General features: G+C 38.4%; 1 protein-coding gene across 1 annotated transcript in view; it reads left to right on the top strand.

Annotated features, from left to right (window-relative positions):
• The window catches only part of kek2 (leucine-rich repeat, immunoglobulin-like domain-containing kekkon 2 protein), a 62,026-nt gene extending 43,660 nt beyond the window's left edge, over positions 1-18,366 (top strand). The window contains exon 3 of the mRNA XM_017618388.1: positions 13,404-18,366. Coding sequence (XP_017473877.1) covers positions 14,846-18,031 — 3,186 coding nt within the window. The 5' untranslated portion in view covers positions 13,404-14,845 and the 3' untranslated portion in view covers positions 18,032-18,366. The remainder of the gene's footprint in view (positions 1-13,403) is intronic.
• Positions 18,367-18,805: the final 439 nt, after the last annotated feature.

Genomic DNA, 18,805 nt, shown 5'->3' with positions numbered 1-18,805 from the left:
CTGATCATTTATGTATACATTTGTCTATATCTATCTCGATTCGTTTTGCCTGTTACAAACAACCGTTATGTGAACAAAGTTATAATACCCTTGTGCACAAGTGCGCTCGGGTATAAAAATATAAGAGTAATGGCAATGGTATTGGTATGTATAGTTGTAATGTTAATGGTAATGGGAATAATAAATGGTAAAGGTAATGATAATCGTAATGGTAATCGTAACTCTACATTCGTATTCTGTGCGTATCTGTGTTCGTATTTTTATTCGTGTTCGTATTCGTTTTCTTATACGTCTTTCTTGTTTTATTCGTTCGCGTGTTCGTCTCCGTGCTTGTTCATATCTATCCTCGTCTTCTACTTCTTAATCGTTCCCTTTTTGCCTTCGCTTCCGTAATCGTTAGCGTCTACGTCTCGGCCTTTCTTTTGGCCTTCATCATCGTATTTCTCTTCAAACCCGGCATGTATCATATGTCGCATGTCTTTGTCCCCTTATATGTACATATGTACGTATTCGTTTTCCTCTTTACTTTCTCCGCCGACTTATTACTCGTCTTCACCTTCGTCTCCGTATTCGTCTTCGTATTCATCTTCGTGTTCGTTTTCATCTTCCCCGTTGGAACCGTCTTTGAATTTATGTTTACTCTGAACCTTAGTCTTTAACCGTAAGAGTGTTACATTTTTTACTTTTGTTGATATTTATTTGACGTTTTTTTTCTCAGTTTTCTTTAAAAATAAAAATTAAAAACCCAAAAATGAAGTTTTATTTTCTAAGCAATAAATTAAACTCTTTAAAAAATTTAATCACCAAAAAGTATTTTTTTTTTTTTAATAAAAGTTATATTTGTTACGGTGCCTGCCTTATGGCGTTTTCGTTTCTACTGAAAAAGGTTGCCCTCTACGCACAAATACTAAGAAGAGGGCAATGTGAAGGCAACATTTTTTTTGGAAAAACGAAAACGCCATTGGAGTCCAAATACACGCGATGGTTGTTTTTGCTACTACTATTCTACTGCCTTTTTCATATGCCTTGTTCCACTAATTTTGTTCTATGCAGTTTCATTTATTATTATCTTTTATCCGCTGATTTTAATCACTACGCAATGTATATTTCAAGTACAATGCTTTGTTAAAGGACACTCCTGTCATCCGCAATACTGGTTGAGGCAGCGCGATTATGAGCACATACTAGCTAGCAACAAAAATATCAAAATAATTTTATTTTGATTACAAATAAATATCTGAATATATTAGATAACATTCATAAATGTGTCTAAAAACAAAAAAACAAACAAAAACAGTTATAGATAAATGTGGCAATGTCACGGAAGTGAAGCACATTCACGGCTACTACATAAAAACCAAGCCCAATAACAACCCGTCCGCATTCCACAAAATGCGGCCAAAACAATCAACTAACTAAGTAATCCAGATTCCATAGCCTACCTTCTACTCCTCCCACTCAATGAGATTTTAGCGCTGAACTCTTGTTGAACGATTGCATGGAAGTGTATGTACATATGTGTGTTTTTGGTGGAGTGCCTGGCAGCAAATTGTGCGCATTTATCTCGTCGGAGTACAATCAATATTTGTACGCAATTGCATGCTAGCACACATCGTTGCTGTTATACATACATATATAAGGCAGCTAACGGCATAAGTGGCTCAAAGAAGAATAAAACACGCATCGCAAATTCGCATTTTATTTAGTTAAGCTGATACGCAGCAGTGTTTTGACGATTTGCTGAAAGCAAATGTGTATATGGGCTCTATTAAGCCTAACCCATTGGCTGCCATCAGCAACATGCAACTAATGTAATCACCTCTACTTTAGTCGCTACTTTTATTTTACATTACATACCGTTATTGCGGCTGCTAGTACATATTTAGTTCCTATGGCGGCCTAAGGCTTAGCAGCGGCACCAACCATCTTTCGCGCATCACCGGCTTTGACGCAAACAACGGCATATAACTGCTGTTATCAATTTTCCAGATTCTTATGTGTTCTGCTTAAGCAAGACTTTTCCTTTTCATATAAGTATTTAAGTAGTTGTGTGTTTTTAGTTTCCTCTTCAGCACTCTTCCGCTTAAATTATTCGGTTATTCGATTGGCGCAGGCAGGCCCCGCTGGGATGAAAACAACAATTGCTAGTAGGGTGGGGTTGGCATACGAAAATGTAATAATAAAACATTTCTTCAGCAACATAACAGCCTTAGTTAATATTAGATTTGTTTATTTTATTGCCTTACCGAGAAAAATGCGCACACCCGCACATTTTCAGACATACATGAACCAATACATAAAATAATACATATCTACACATGCCAATGTCAAATGAGAAATGAAGCCCAACAAACCTTACAAAGATGAACGCCAAGTTGGCAGGCAGTTGTGGAATATAACTGGTGGCAATCCTGAGTTACATTTTCTTATTTAGTATTTTTTTTTTTTTTTTTTTTTTTTTTTTTTTTTTTTTTTTTTTTTTTTTTTNTCATGACTGGTAATCTTATTTGATTACATATGTATGTGTGATAGAATTGAAAGTGATAGTCGCTTGTTAAAAAAGACGTTTAATATGTAGCATTATGAAATGAGTAATACCAGTCGACTCCTGAGTTGTGTTTTGAATGGTTTAATTCCAAAAGGAATGAACCAGCTGACGCATTATTCGAGAACCCTCAAAACTAGTTTTGGTTGTGGATAAAAAAATTAGATTCCAATTAATTAATACAATTTCGCTAATTAGAAAGATTTATGAATTTTTCTTAAAAACAAAAGAACAGAAAAATTTCTTGAAAACTCACTTCTTGCTAAAGAGCGATTGTATATGTATTTCTCATAGAGACGAATAAAATTAGGGGGTAGGATGTTGAAATTTCCAAAAAAAGCATTTTTGATGGGCACCCTATTGTAGATGTTGTGTATATTTCTGTGTTCATATGGAAAAGTAGCTTATGTCGAAAGGCTGGCTTTAGTATAAATCGGCATTCGCAGCATACGATTGCGAATGATTCCCTGGCGCCGAGCCGTTGAAGAACTTTTGGCAAATAAATGTGCAAGAAATAGTTCTGATACTAGCGAGTCAATATTCTTATTAAGTCTCATCGAAAAATTCCTTGCCGTTTAAAAAATAAAGGGATTGCCGCATTATACTAAAGCCAACCTTTCGACATTAGCTGCTTTTCCATACGAACACAGATTTATTATATAAATGTTATTTTTAACCACAAAAAATAGCAATTTTATATCTGGAATTTACTTAGTAGTAAGTTTCTGCAAAAACTTGATATCATTATGTGATTGCTCTTCTAGAAAGCTTCTTACATTTACTAAGAATTCTCGCAAACTCCTTATCACACTTAAAGTGGCAGTACAGGTAGAGTATTGAACAGGCTACATGGAGCTACAGTATGGAAATTATTGAAGTAAGTAGTACGAAAGGTAGGAAAAAAGAGCTTTTTCTCAAATAAATAATAGTTATCTGAAACTTGGCTATGTAAATAAAGCCAACGAATAAAATGAATGCTTGGATAGTAATTAAAAGGAAAACCTATGCACAACGTATCGATATCGAGTGTAAAGGCTAGCGATGATTGGAATGCGCTGAGCGTCATCCTGCACATATTTACCTCCGGCAGATCTGGCTGCTGGAAATATAGCCCTGAAAACTGCAATGCGACTCAATGCTACTGGTCAGTTCAATTGCAGATGAAACGGTCACAGTAAGTTTTCCTGCCACCTGGTGGGAAACATAGACTATATCATGCCGTATGTGCAATTTAGAGAAAGTTTGCCAATAACGATTGCAGAGGATGGATGGCGCAAGGAACTGCAAGCAGCAGCCATAGTGTCGAATTCAGTGTGAAATTGATCGAGACACAGTGGAGCCCATACTAGTTATGCGACTTTCTATTAAATCTTCATATTTTAATAAGAAAAAATTTTAAATTGTGTTTTTCAACACCATTACTGCAGCCAAAATTATTCTTTTCTCTTTCATTTGCATTTATTGAGCAACCTTTACATTTATTAAACAATAAAATCATTAATTTGGCGTACACTTCCTTAGGCTGCTTTCAAAAGAAATTGCTAAATTTTTTGCTACTTTTGCATTTTTTATATGTAAGCGAAGCATCCAATCTCCTCAGTTTTTTTCGTAGGTACGTAAATGCTCACTTTGTTGCTTAATTCTTAGATTGATAATGTGCCATTATTTTGAAAGTAGGTGTAATTTAGCAAACATTCATCTTACGTCTAAACTCCCCTTGTGTGTATGAAATGTATTTAGGTAATTGCTTAACCAACAGCAGGAGAATGGAAGAAGAAAAGTTTGTAAAGACTTATAGTGATAAATCATATGGCAACATACACACCTTCATTCATATACGAGTATCTAAAAATTCAAGTAGATGTGTATGCAAATACAACGGGCTTTTGAAGTTCCTTTTACTGCCAGAAATTAATTTTGAGATAAGAGATTTTAATCCAGCCTACCTTTAAGCAAAAAAAAAAAAAACAAAAAAAAAAAAAAACCAATTGAAAAAAAAGGCCCTTTCCCTAGCTTAGGATGAGCATTTTAAACAAAGTAGGTAAAGTTCTCTAAGATTCATTTAAAAAACGTTTGTTACGCATAAAATTATTGCAGCCATTTGTATCAATCGTTCATCAAACGGATTAAGCCATATAAATAAAATGAGAATATGAAATATTTTAGTAGAATATAAATTTTAATCTTAAGTTTATATAGATGCTCGCACATATCGTACATATCTGTGTATATTAACAAATCTCGCTAGTTGATTTTTAGTGTTACTCCCTTCTCTCGGCAATTTCAATCAATGGGATTCCAGAATCAAATCAAGTATTGGAACAATTTTAGCCCTAGCAAGTTTTTTAGGCGAAGAAGTACCCAAAATACAAATTTTTTTTGTTGTCACTCGAAAAAGTCATAACGCATTTTTTTTTTGTTAACTTTGGGAAGTTTTCAAATAAAATATTCATATTAGAGGCAATTATTGTTGGCATCAAGCATACAGCACATCTGTGAAGTTTAAAGAGGGTGCCAACAAATTAAAAAACAAGCGAAATCATGCAGAATATCTGTAGCAGCTATTTTGTAATTTATGAAATTAACGATTTTTTTATTTTAAAAGTTTAACAACAACCAACAAAACCAACAGCCACATGATCAAGTTTAAATAGCACCGGAATAGCTGCGCTTGATTGTACGCAGTTGGCTTAACCGAACACTCGTTTGGAAGGCGGCAAGTGTCAGAAGGCAAACCTCAAACAATTGGTCGTGCTTTAGGCTTGGAACCCGGCTTATTAAAAAAATAAATAAAATTTTTCCATGTATGTATACATATATACAAATTTATTGTATTGTTTGAATGTGTGAATTTGACCACCAATTCATGGTACCTGTAGACAGACGTACTTGCCAATGAGTAGAACCAGATCTGCTTTCCCAAAATTAACATTCAACCTCCCCTCTGTAGTCCAGCTACTGTTAGACTCCAATGTCTTTTTTATTAGAGAACTGAAAATCCTTCTATCAATTTTATAAAAACCAGGTTGTCAACAAGTATCCATAGAAGTGGTATTAACACCTGTTCCCGCTGCGTTTTCCCTTTTTTCCTTTTGAATATTTCGCATATTTTTTAAGGTTTTTCTTACCGATATATTTTCAAATATTTGAATGTTGTTTATCCATTTGCTCAAAGCTGAATGCAATCCACTTAAAGACCAGTTTCTGACTAATTTTTGTATTGTATATGTGTGTGTTTTTTTTTTAATATGTAGCCTATTGGTCCAAGTATATCCATGTACAAGAGACAATTTTTTCCACTTTACAGCCCAACGATTCCCCAATTATGTTACCATTTTCATGCGCATTCGAATTAGTTGTTCGGTCATACCCGTCATCAGCCATCAATATTTGAAAAAAAAATAGTATCGTTTTCTTCAGAAATGTCCTTCGGGTCCATAAGGCTATATTTACATATAAATATACTTTATGTTTAAAACTAGAAGAAGGGGATTTTTTTCAAGATATTCATTAATCCTGTTAAAAATAGATACAATTTTATGAGTCAAACAAATTTTCCGTAGTATTTTCCATTGCAAAATTATTTTATAATTAGCTCAAACTCTGCATAAAAAAATAAACAAAGTGAAATAAGTCTGTTTATTTTATGGCTATTAGCTACACAAATACATAGTTACCTACACACACACGTACCTATGTATCTACATTGCCGACTTAATGACAAAATAAATACCACATTGTTTGTGGCCGTACATCTATTTGCGTACTTGTTTACAACTCAAATATGGCTTCTTACTTACTTCAAAGAAGTTGCTATTTACATTTACGTGCTTTCTTAGCTCTAAAACGTTTGGTTGACAATTTGTACCTATGTATAACAGTTTACTACACAGCTTTTGTTTATCTTTTGTTTGAGTTAGTTGTGTATTATTGCTGCTACAGACACTTTTATAGGCAAAAAACATTGGTATATACATACATACATACCTATATAATCACTGAAGTTGGTAAGGATGAGACCAATATACTCCTCCTTTAAATTAAGCTGCTAGCAAAACACCTTTTGTGTTATATTTAAAACAATAGGATACTCGTTTACCTTATATAGAACATCAATATAAAGGTACATCCATAAATGAATATACATCCGTATGTATCTTTAAGAAGTATACGTATGTATAAACAACGTCAACCTGAATGGGAACACATGTATTTTCAAGAATCTAACTTCTTAAGTACTTAACTAGTGAGTGTCGAGTGAGGAGGCCTCTAGCCTTTTGATTGGTCTCGTAATTTAATTAGAAATTTTTGGCATTGAGTTTTGCTCTTCAGTGACTACCAGAATATCCGATGGATCTACGAACAGAAATGGGCAAATAGAATTATTTTTTCCCGACGACTTATTGCCTGCAAGACAGAGCTGACGCCTTAATCAAGCCGGTATTTTATTTATTTAAAAGATTTACTATGCCAGTGCTGCCAAAGTAACAAGGTCCCTTGGAGTATGCTGAAATGAGATATGGTTTAGTGGTGTCCTTGGCCATCGAATTATATGACACAATCGAACAAACAATCATGCGATAAAATCTCTGTGTATAGAAGTCCTATAAAGCCTAGTGTCAAGAGTAATTCTAAGATATTTTAGGTCGGCGGCAGATTCGTGATTGCAACAATACTGAAAAGGTTTTACGAGCTCATGCTGACTACGTGATTGGCATAGCTATTTAATATTTTAATAAAGACTGAAAATAATACTGCATACTGATATTTTCTTAATCATCAATCGATTTAAGTTGACTATGTAGGCTGGACATGGCTTAACCTGCCTGACCTGGTAATTCAAGTCAGAACTTAAATTAACTGGACCCGACTCGACTTCACATGATTTTATTTGACTTGTATTTTCCTTACACGACTTGATTTGACTCGATTTGACTTTTCTTGAGATGACTTGACTTGGCTTGGCTTAATTTTACGTGATCTAGCTCGACGTGGCTTCACCTTAGTTGACTTTTCTACTCGTTACATGACATGAGTTGACTTGATATGACTCGACTTGGCATAGATTGACTTAACTTGGCTAAACGTAACTTGAGCCGACTCGGCTTAACATGATTGCATTGACTTGACACGGCTTGATTTGACCAGGTTTGACTTTCCTTGACACGACTTGACTTGTCGTGACCTGACTTGAGGAGGCTTGAACTGAATTGACTCGTATTGTCGTGACATTACGTTACTTTATCAAACTGGTCTTGAAATGACTTTATTTAACCTGCTTTGACGTGACTTGACTTGTTTGACTTAACTTGACTTGACCTGACATGCCTTGATATAGCTTTACTTAACTTGGTTAGACTTGACTTCATCTGACACGACATGAAAGTAAGAATAAGTATGCTTCGTACTTATTGCGGCCCACATGGGCGAGATTCCGCTTGCTTCGTCTAGACAGCGAGATCTTCTCGCCGGTAAAGACGGTCCGTAATAAGTGGAATATGCGTATAATTTTTGTTGAGAAGTTGTAATATTGTATTAGGCGCAACGAGGTTGCATTTAAAAAGCGTACCTCTTCTAGTGAAACAGAGTGTATTTTTTGTTGACTTAAAGAAAAACAATGCTTTGCCTTAAGTGGCGTTCTTTTGTGTAACTTTGCCTGTTAATGTGAACACAAGTGTATGTATGTATGTGTGTGTGTGTGTGTGTGTGCACACATCCACTTCAGCTTTGAGTTATTTTACACCTTATTACCTCTTCCTGCGCGCAAAATACGAAAGTGGCTACACCAACCCAGAACCAAGAGAATTACAGTATTACCAAGGAAAAGCAAGAGGATTTGGGCTTTGTCTAATAGCAGCGACTGTCTACTTAATAGCGAGATATATAGCTGCTATTATAAAATATCTTTCTTTCATCCTATTCAACGCCGATTAAACACTCTTATCCACCCTTCCATATCCTTTTACTTTAAATACTTTGAGCTGTTGGAGTATGTACGTGCGTCCGTCTGCGTGTTTGTGTTTGACTATGAGCTTAGCTTAATTTTGCGTAATTTATATTTTATGCCTTTAAGTATCTTCCCTACAATATGCTACATGATTTATTGTTGGTTTTATCATTGCTGTTGTTGTTGCTGCTGCTGCTGCTGTCGCTATTACTTTTGTAGCCGTTTTTCCTCGGGCCGCGATTGCTTGGTTTGTACATACAGACTACTCTGTCATTTGTATTGTGTTGCGTTGTGCTTGTTGGCCATTGTTCAAGTAGATTTCTGCTAAAAGTAAAAAGGTAGTTAATATATGGATGTATATAAGGGTGGTACTTAAATGTAGGAAGCAAAATTTGTATATCAGATTTTCTAAGCCTCAACCCCTACGTCGATGCTACTATAGTCGAAGATATCAAATATAAATTTCGGTCCCGATTGGAGACGGTTAAGGCGTGGCGCGCACAGGTCAAAATGAATGTGAAGACTTCTTAACCGACTCCGATCGGTACCAAAATTTATATGTGATATCTCTGACCGTCGTATTACCGACTGAAGTGGTGAGACTGAAAAAAATCGCTCATTTGATTTTTTAAGTACCACCCTAATGTATATATACCTATAGATATAAATTGCTTACAAACGAGTTTAATTTACATATTCTAGGCTTTGATTGGCTTTAAGGTAAATGAGTTAACAGCTTGTTTTGGCTTACATACCTGCACAGCTGTTGTTGTAATTTTATTATACTTATGTATGTGCGGTTTGTCTCGTTATATAGTATATACATATATATATATATCTAAATGACTGTTTCAAATTTCTTTTGTTGTCGTTGGCTTAATTAATTTTTACAGCTAAGAGCAAACGGCAATGATTGGCAATGTATTTGCCGGTTGTAAGGACATCATCTATGCCTTCGGGAAGAAATTAACTGTAGCTAATGTTATGGTATTAATTTTAATGGTGCCTGAGTAGACTAAAATTTACTACAAATCGAAATTTTTATATCTTGTTGATTTTTGTTGTGCTATGAACAATTGCTACTTTTAAAGACTATGGATAAATATCTTCACTGGTTAATTTCGGAGCAACTTTTCGTTAGAGTCAAAATAAATGTAATTAATAATAATAGCTTTTTGTAGCACATTGAGAATGCACGGACGCAGAGAAAACTAAGAAAAAATAAACAAGTTTTATTTGTTTCTTGCTTGAAACAGCACAAGTGTCCCCGTGAAGCTAGCAAGGACCAGCATTCAGCCAGCGATCAAATCCCTTGGCTCAGTAAGCATCACCTCCAGCATAATAAAACAATGCAGAGAGAACGCTGTGGCTTTAGCTGATGGTATATGAATTGGTATATTAATTTTTCTGATTCCTTCGGTACCACCTAAATAATGATCAGTTTAAAAAACTATTTTTTTTTGCTTATATAATTTTAGTAATTCTTAGGGGTGTTGCCACATGTTTAAAAAATCAAATTTAACTTGAATTGCGGCAGCTAGTAATTAAAATATATTTTAGAATATGGATATCAGACGAAAGTGGTGTAAGAAGGTGCTCGTGTTTGAAGAGGGTTGATTTAGGAAAAACTTTTTCTGGACTAATTTTATAAGTTGTCTAGGCGTGACTGTTGACACCAGGCGCCTAAATGCTTGCTATGTACTGCTGCATGTCCAAAAATTTCCTTCATTAATTTTATGAAAGCATTGCACATGCACTTCTCAACTGTCATGTAATAACACTTTCTTAAGTTATAATTTGATGGCAGTTCGAAGTATGCTCAGCCTAGTCTGATGCAACCTCCGGACACTGTTCTGCAGTTTTTTGCGGACTCTGCATGACTTCCAATCACGCAGATGTGGTAAACGGACTTTACCATTGGCTACAGCGCCTACCCTCACCTTTTTTGCACTAATAAATATTTGTTTTTAAATACATGATATGGATCAGTATGACCGCGGGCTTGTGAAATATTTTAGCAGAAAAGAGATTTAAAACGTATCAAATATATCACTTCTTTTCACTTAAGTATCAATATGGAATAAAACCAATAATATATATATAATAATTTTTATGAAAAAACATTTTCCAAAACAATTTAACCGATTTTGGCACCAAGTACCAAGCCCTAATTTTTGTTATTGAACATAGCGAAAATAAAAAAAAATGTAACGCTATGATACTGTTCGTTTGTTCACATTTTGACGTTTTTCTTCATGGACCATGACACAATACATACATGAAAGGTTCGTTCAATGAACGACAATGAACTTTTGGATGTACGTTGCCATAGGTGCACGACATGTTTTGAATGCATACAAATTTACAGATTTTTATACCCGAGCGCACTTGTGCACAAGGGTATATTAATTTTGTTCACATAACGGTAGTTTGTAACAGCCAAAACGAATCGAGATAGATATAGACAAATGTATACATAAATGATCAGGATGAAAAAGGAAATCGATTAAGCCATATCTGTCTGTCCTTCCGTCTGTCCGTCTGTCCGTCCGTCCGTGTACACGATAACTCGAGCAAAAATTGAGATATCTCAACAAAATTTGGTGTGTAGGTTTCCCTTAATCCAAGGTAGGTTGGTATTGAAAATGGGCGAAATCGGACTTTAACCACGCCCACTTCCCTTATAACGGTAATTTCCAGAAATATGAAAACTGCGATATTTTAGTAACTACTGAAGATAATTCATTCAAAATTGATATTTATAATAAGTTTTAGACGAAAAATAAGAATATTATAAATTTTTGAAAAATGGGCGTAGCCACGCCCACTTATGGTTACATGTGCATATCTTGGTAACCGCTGTACCAATTTCTTCCAAACTTGGCACAGTGGTTGGCCTTGGTACAGCATAAAAATCGCCGAAACTTTTTAAAATCGGACAATAACCACGCCCACATCCCATATAACGGTAATTTAGAGAAATACAAAATCTTCGATAAATCAGTAAATATTAAAGCTAATTTATTCAAAATTGATGCTTGCAACAATTCTTTACTAAGAAATACGTTTATGGCAAAATTTTGGAAAATGGGCGTGGCACCGCCCGCTTATGATCACATATATGTATATCGGTAACCGTTCTACCAATTTGTACCAAACTCGGTGTGGTTATTGTGCTTGCCACATGAAAGCAAAGCGTTGAAAATTATTGAAATCGGACTAAAATTACGGCCGCTTTTTATATAACGGTAAATTTCAGAAATGCTTGAAACTTCAATAATTCGAAATTTAAGGACGCTAATTTACTCAAAATTGATACACCCCGGCCTACCATCTAGCGGTAGCTTTCGGAAAGGTGAAAAAACATATATTTAATACTTGCGCCGGGTATTTAATGTTCGGCTCCACCCGAAATTTGACTTTCTTACTTGTTTTCATTTGTATTTGGAAAAGTATCAAAATTGAAAAAAAGTATCTCCCCAAATTTCATCGAAAAATTTATCCCATTTGATCCACTTGGATCAAAACGATCACACTGATATGGATGGCCGACCTAAGAGGTTTAAGAATTTTTAGTTTGAAAATATTTTCAAGAGGGTTGCCACCTGTTTTAAAAGTAGAATTTAACTAAATTATGCATAAGATATTGTGGGGCTCCTGGTTCGTCACTGTATCAACGCAAATACCACTACCGAATTCCTAACGCCAATTTGTATGCCAATAAACGCTTACATAAAAGTTGTGTTATTTTAGCTTTTGAAGCTAGGACTTTTTATTGGTACAGGGTGATTTTAAGTTATAAAAATGGAACCACGCGAGACTTCTCTTCACTTGGAAACCGCTGGATGAACTTAGATGAAATTTGGCACCAGAATCGCTTATAACTCCGGATTTTAAAAAAGGATTGCCAGCTGTTTAAAATTTAAATTAAATTGTGAAGTTTTAGGAAGAAGTTTCACTTCAGTCGCGCCTAGGATCACACATAAATTTTTATTTTTTTTTGTACAGTGTTAATAAGAATATGTTTACATATGTTTACGATGCTCTTCTGCATTAATGACGCAACTCAGAAGTAAATAAATACGCCCTTGCTATTGCTAACTGACTCATGTCTCTAATCCCTGTCAAGTCTCTACTATTTACGTTAGTAATCCTTACTACTACTTTAATAAGGATTACACATGGATTAGACAAGGATTAGTGATATGAAACACTTAACAGGAGCAAGGATTTTTTTTATTTATTTGTTTTTTTTGAGTTTTATCGTTGTTGCAGGGGTTATCGTTATGTTCACAGGAAATTATCTACAAATGTACACTGGCGGGCATTAGAATAGACTCGCCAAATTTTTAAACTTTTTATTCAGTCAAAAAAAAACTTGTCAAAAATCAACGGTATTTTCTAGTCACTTGAAACTTGCATTTTATTATCCTAAAATTTAATGGGCTACAAAACTGCATAACAGAAATTTTTCTAAAAATTCTTCATAAAAAGTTTAAAAATCTGTCGAATTTTTATAATTTTTGTACAAAGTTTTCAAAGGGAATTTATATGGTGTTTGGTGTATATCTTGCCAGGCTTTTCTAAAAAAATATTAAACATAAAATAAACCATTGAAATATAGCCAAAACTCTTCAAAGTAAGGCGAGTCTATTCTAATGACCGCCAATGTATATAAGTACATACGTACATACATGCCATAATAAATGGTTTTTGCTGCCTGCCATTAGTTAATTAAAATGTTTTGCACTAGCTAAAAGCAAAGGACGGTAATGCAGTGTCTGCAGCTGAAAGCCTTTGTTACGTATACGACCTGTCACTTTTCGGTTTCGTGATAATTAAGCTAAGCTTCTAGCACATTAAACCTTGCATAAAAAACAACTAATTAAATCCTTAATTTTTTTTTTTCAGGTATCAACATATGCAAATCCCCAGGGGGCAACTAATGCATTTCTCTGCCGATGCTGAAAGCTGCCGATTTTGAACACTCACTGCAATCGCTGAAGTGATAACAAAAAAAAGAAGCGAATTAAGCGCCGCACTCAAAGAGCACTTCAGAAAATATTGTTGAAATGCATGTAGTGGAAGGCAAAGCATATTATTAATAGACAGACAAGGCATTAAAGCAAGTGGAGCTGCAAGCTTATACAGCCACAAAGCCAACGGACGCCACTGGCGAGCAACGCTGATTGTAAAGTAACAAAAAAAAGATATGATGCCGCTGGATAGAAGCTTAACATAGACATTAAAAATAGGAAGGCACAAAGAAATAAAGCAATAACTTTGTGTGTGTGTGTGTGAGTGCGCGCGCGAAAATAGCCGGAAGCAGAGCACTTGAAAGCAAGCTAGTAAAATAAAACACGTAAATCAGTAGCCATATCGGCAACAGTAGCAACAGCAACAGCAAACAATAATGTTTAAAAAAGCAAGTGCTAAATTAAAGTGAATGCACGAACACAAACAACAAAACAGTAACGCAGGCAGCCGCATTACATTTGTTGTTGCTGTAATACTACTGACAATGACAGTGAATGAGAAAGGCGCTAGAAATGAAGTGGCATAAATAAAGTAGAGTGCACAAGAGAATAAAGTTAAAAAATCTAACAACTACAACCAGTGGAAGATTTTGTAAAAAAACAAAAAACAAAAAAATATTAAAATGTGTCGAGCGTTGGCTTTCTGCTGACAGCAGAAGAAATTAACGCAAGAGGCATGGCAAGTCACGGCAGTGGGAAGAAGGGCAGTAACTAGCAACACCACTGAGTCGGGCGAGATTTTCAAATGAATCAATTTAAATGCTGAAAGTGTCGCTAGACAAAGTGAAATGCAGAAGATATAGAGTCCGGCTGAAAGCATAGTGGGTTGTGAAATGTCAGATTTTTGCAATCAACTTAATTTGTATAGCAAGATAGATTGCGCTGGCAAAGCAAAGCGTAAATGACGCTAATCATATTACATTTGAAGGCCTGTGAAGAGTACGAGGTAGAGAGAGAGAGAAAGGCGAAGAGAGAGAGAGAGTAACAAAAATTGTCGACGACCATAGACGAACTGTTAAAAAAAAGTAGCTTATCTCGGAGCGAAGCGGAAGCAAATGAATGACACTATTACAAGCTGATTATAATTTAGGCGAAACAGAATTTTAGCTGGCAAGCAAGTACACAAGACACAAGAAGAAAATACATGGAATTTAAGAAAATATCGAAGCATAGCATACTTTTCGGCTGAAGCGAGATAAAAAAAATTAAGCACCATTTTTGCATAAAATACAAAATTATCGCACTTTCAGGGCACATTTCATACGAGCAGGCGCAAAAAAAAAATAAGACCAGCATGTTTCGTCATCACCCATTCGAATGCTGACATCGCCAATTGCATACTTTAGGGCGCATGCTGCTAAACAAATGCGACACACAACACATCGTGTACCACATCACAGTAGCACGCGCGCCATGTACCATACATCGACTAGCCCCATATTACGAACAGCAGCCATCCTCATCCTCTTGGCCATCTGTCGGCTAACGCTCACCTGCCCAGCTGAGGTTTGCATGTGCAAGTGGAAGGGTGGCAAGCAAACGGTGGAGTGCGGCAGTCAGCAGCTGCCCAATATACCCGAGGGTATGGACCCCGGCACGCAGGTACTCAACTTTTCCGGCAATAGCTTGCAAGTGTTGCAGAGTGAACGCTTTCTACGCATGGATTTGCTTAATCTGCAGAAGATCTACTTGTCACGCAATCAGCTGATACGCATACACGAGAAGGCCTTTCGTGGCCTAACAAATCTGGTCGAGTTAGATCTCTCGGATAATATGCTACAAAATGTACCCACCGAGACATTTCAGGACTACAGCTCGCTCATGCGTCTCTCGCTAAGCGGTAATCCGATACGCGAATTAAAGACGTCCGCCTTTCGGCATCTCTCGTTTTTGACAACGCTTGAGCTGAGCAACTGCCAAATCGAACGAATCGAGAATGAAGCCTTCATTGGCATGGACAATCTGGAGTGGTTGCGGCTGGATGGCAATCGTATCGGTTTCATACAGGGTCCGCATATACTGCCCAAATCGCTACATGGCATTAGCTTGCAGAGCAATCGTTGGATGTGCGATTGTCGGCTGTTGGATGTGTATGCATGGCTTAAGAATTACGTGACGCCGCAGGTGGAGGAGCCCAAATGCATAGAGCCGCCAAGACTGAAGGGTCATACGATCAAGTCGCTGAATAAGGACGACCTCGCTTGCCTGCCTGAGGTGACGCCAACATCGACGTACACAGAAATCTCAGAGGGACGCAATATGTCGATTATGTGCGTGGTGCGCGCCATACCCGAGCCGCAGGTGCTGTGGCTTTTCAACGGGCAAGTGATGACCAACGACAGTCTGATCGATAATCTGCATATGTACTTTTATATTGATGAGGGTGGCAGCGCGGAAGAGAAGCGTAGCGAGATTTTCATTTATAATGTAGGTGCCGAAGATAATGGTACCTTCTCGTGCGTGGGAAAGAACATTGCAGGCATCACATTCAGCAACTATACGCTGCGCGTCATAACCAAGGAGCCGCCTGTGGTGAACGAGGTATCCTTCCCACGCGACTACATGAACTACATTGTCGCCAGCAGCACCGGCGCCGGAGTCATCTTCGTTGTGTTGCTCTGCACGATCGTGATTAAGTGCAAGCAACGACAGCCGAACAAACGCCAAAAATTTTCAGGTGGTGGCTCCGTTACGAATGTGGTAGGCGGCGGCAGCGCGCATTCCACCAACACCAATGGTAACGAGACGGCGTTGATGAAGTGCTCCTCGATACTCAACGATGGCGAGTCTATGAATGGCGGCGCCGCTCTACTGATGGCTGACGCATTGACGCCCACGAAAATGTGCAAAGAAAATGGCGGCGTCATTATTGGTGGTCAGATGAAGCAAAATCTGCTATTATATGCGCCCGCTCACTACCAACAACAAACGCCAACAGCTGCGACATTAGCCGGCGACAACACTGGCAAAGCGCTACAGCTGAGCGTGAGCATGGCTGGCGCTAGCGGCACGCCGCCACCTATTTTGGTGGGCAACGCCATGAGCTATTGTTCGCCACCCTCGTCAGTGCGCAACTACCAAGAAAAGAACCCCGATTTAGTAAACGACGCAGAGAGCGGGAATCACAATAAATTGAAAACAGCGTCCTCACTGGACGGCGACTATGACGCCGCCAGCGACTGTTCGGGTCCATGTAGCATACAGGGCATGTCAACGACACCAGTTCCCTTCGATAGCTGCTACCAGCTGGCGCCGCATTATGGCTCACAAATCATACGGCCAGCGAATATGCAGCTGAATTCTGCGGCCGCATCACGCTTTGCCGCCATGACAACATTGCCGCGTGGCATGCAACTGAAAACTGTAATGAATAGCTTAAGCGCAGCACCGGCGCCGCAGCATCAGGTGGACGTGCACTTGAATCCCGTTTGTTTCTTGGGACAGGACGGCTTTGCCTATGACTACAGCAACGCGCACATGCAACAAGCCGCGCCACCGCCGCCTTCGCATCATCACCTCCAGTTGCAGCCACAACATTCGCTAGGCGCCGAACCTTCACAGCCGCAGCACATACAACAGCAGAACTATTATCGCACCCTGCCACACAATCGCGCGCACAAACAGCAACAATTTGCCGCCTCGGCCGCAAATCCCGGCATGCGCTACAGCCTGGAGGCTGAGTTTCTGCAGCGTTCCGGCACACCAACTTACGACAAGTATATGCCCAATGTGCGCTTCACAGCCGAGGGCTATCCACTGGCCCAACAACAACAACAACAACAACAACACTTGATGCAGTATCCTTCACCGCCAGATGGCTATAAGAGCAGTCAAAGTCCAGCGCCAAGCATGCATGACGGCAGCGCGGGCGGCTGCGGTGCAAGTAATGGTGCTTCGACAATCTCAACCGCTACATTTCAGCAGTGGCCACCTTGTTTGCCCGGCTATCACGTGCAGGCCATACGCTATCCGCCAACTTTTGTTGGCGTGCTAAGCCCGCAGGCGCACACACAGCAGCCGCACCTAGTGCAACAGCAACACAAATCCACATCAACGGTTGCTCTAACCCCATCCAACGGTCAAACGAATCAAACGCAAGTGCCCATAACAACAACATGCGCGACGTTTACCACAACGAGCACTAACACCGGCCTCAGCATGTCCACATCATCATCATCATCATCATCATCAGCTGCTGTTAAACGTTGTGTAGCCGCACAAGTTGACGCCTCTACCATACCCGAATGCGATGAGAATGACGTTTCGCCCACCACATCGACGGCTGCCAGTAGCAGTAATGATGGCAACAGCAGCAGCAGCATTAGTAGCAGTAGCAGCAGCGCAACCACAGTGACTATGTCGGCAAGCAATACAACAGCAACAACAACAGCCACTGCAACGGCAACCGAAGAATCCTCAAAGCTGCGTCATTTAAATGGACCGCTAGCTGATAGTCCAGACGAAGGTTACGTGGGCGATTCGCATGAAGGTTCAGATATATGACGACGCGGCGCCCATGGCAGTTGTAAGGGGGGTAGTGGTAATAGCGTTGCTGCGAGTTCGCTCAAAATGGACGACTCAGTGGCGCTGTAGAGCAGTTTTTCAAGTATATTTGCAGCCAAATCCAGTACCCGTAGGCACATTCATTTCAAAATTGTGTGTAGAAACATACGCGCTCCGCTACATTTACTCACATAACATACAAATGCAGTATCTAGAAGGACGACAAATGCACTCGCCACAGTTGTGATCATTAAGTTGCATTAATTTAGTGCTTTCAAGCAGTAAGCACTTAGCCGTGAAACTGCGGTGGTCAAAAGTATGCAGTGGCTTGGTGCTGCGGCTTTCTACACTTGCACTCTCCTAGGCTTCGTCTGCTCGAGGTGGACAATTACATTGAAAGATTTATGTCCTTGCTAAGTATCCAATGGCTAAGCCAAAATTGTTGGTCTGTCTAGAGCCACATATTGTTCCCATGTATGCTACTGTGTTACTATCTAAAGCTATTCTACATAACATCGGTGATACTGAAAAACGATCTATGTACGTCTTTTTAGTAATAGTTTTGACACTAGGAGTAAGGACGCTAGTCCTACCTAATAAAAATCCTTCAACTGCGAACATGTTGATGCTTTCGCATTCCTAAATCCTGTGCTGGCATCTGGTTACCAGCAGAGCATTTGTCGCTTTTATTTAACCCGAATTCAGCCACTCGTCGATTTTTCTGACCATCAATTTTAAAATGCCATATCTCTGAATTTCTTTTAAAGTAAAATT

Source organism: Rhagoletis zephyria, unplaced genomic scaffold (genome assembly GCF_001687245.7).
Source record: "Rhagoletis zephyria isolate East Lansing unplaced genomic scaffold, Rhagoletis_zephyria_1.1 Rzeph_scaffold_01613, whole genome shotgun sequence".
In the NCBI taxonomy this organism is placed as follows: domain Eukaryota; kingdom Metazoa; phylum Arthropoda; class Insecta; order Diptera; family Tephritidae; genus Rhagoletis; species Rhagoletis zephyria.
The sequence above is the reverse complement of the archived record's forward strand: the minus strand, read 5'-3'. Positions and strand labels throughout refer to the sequence as shown.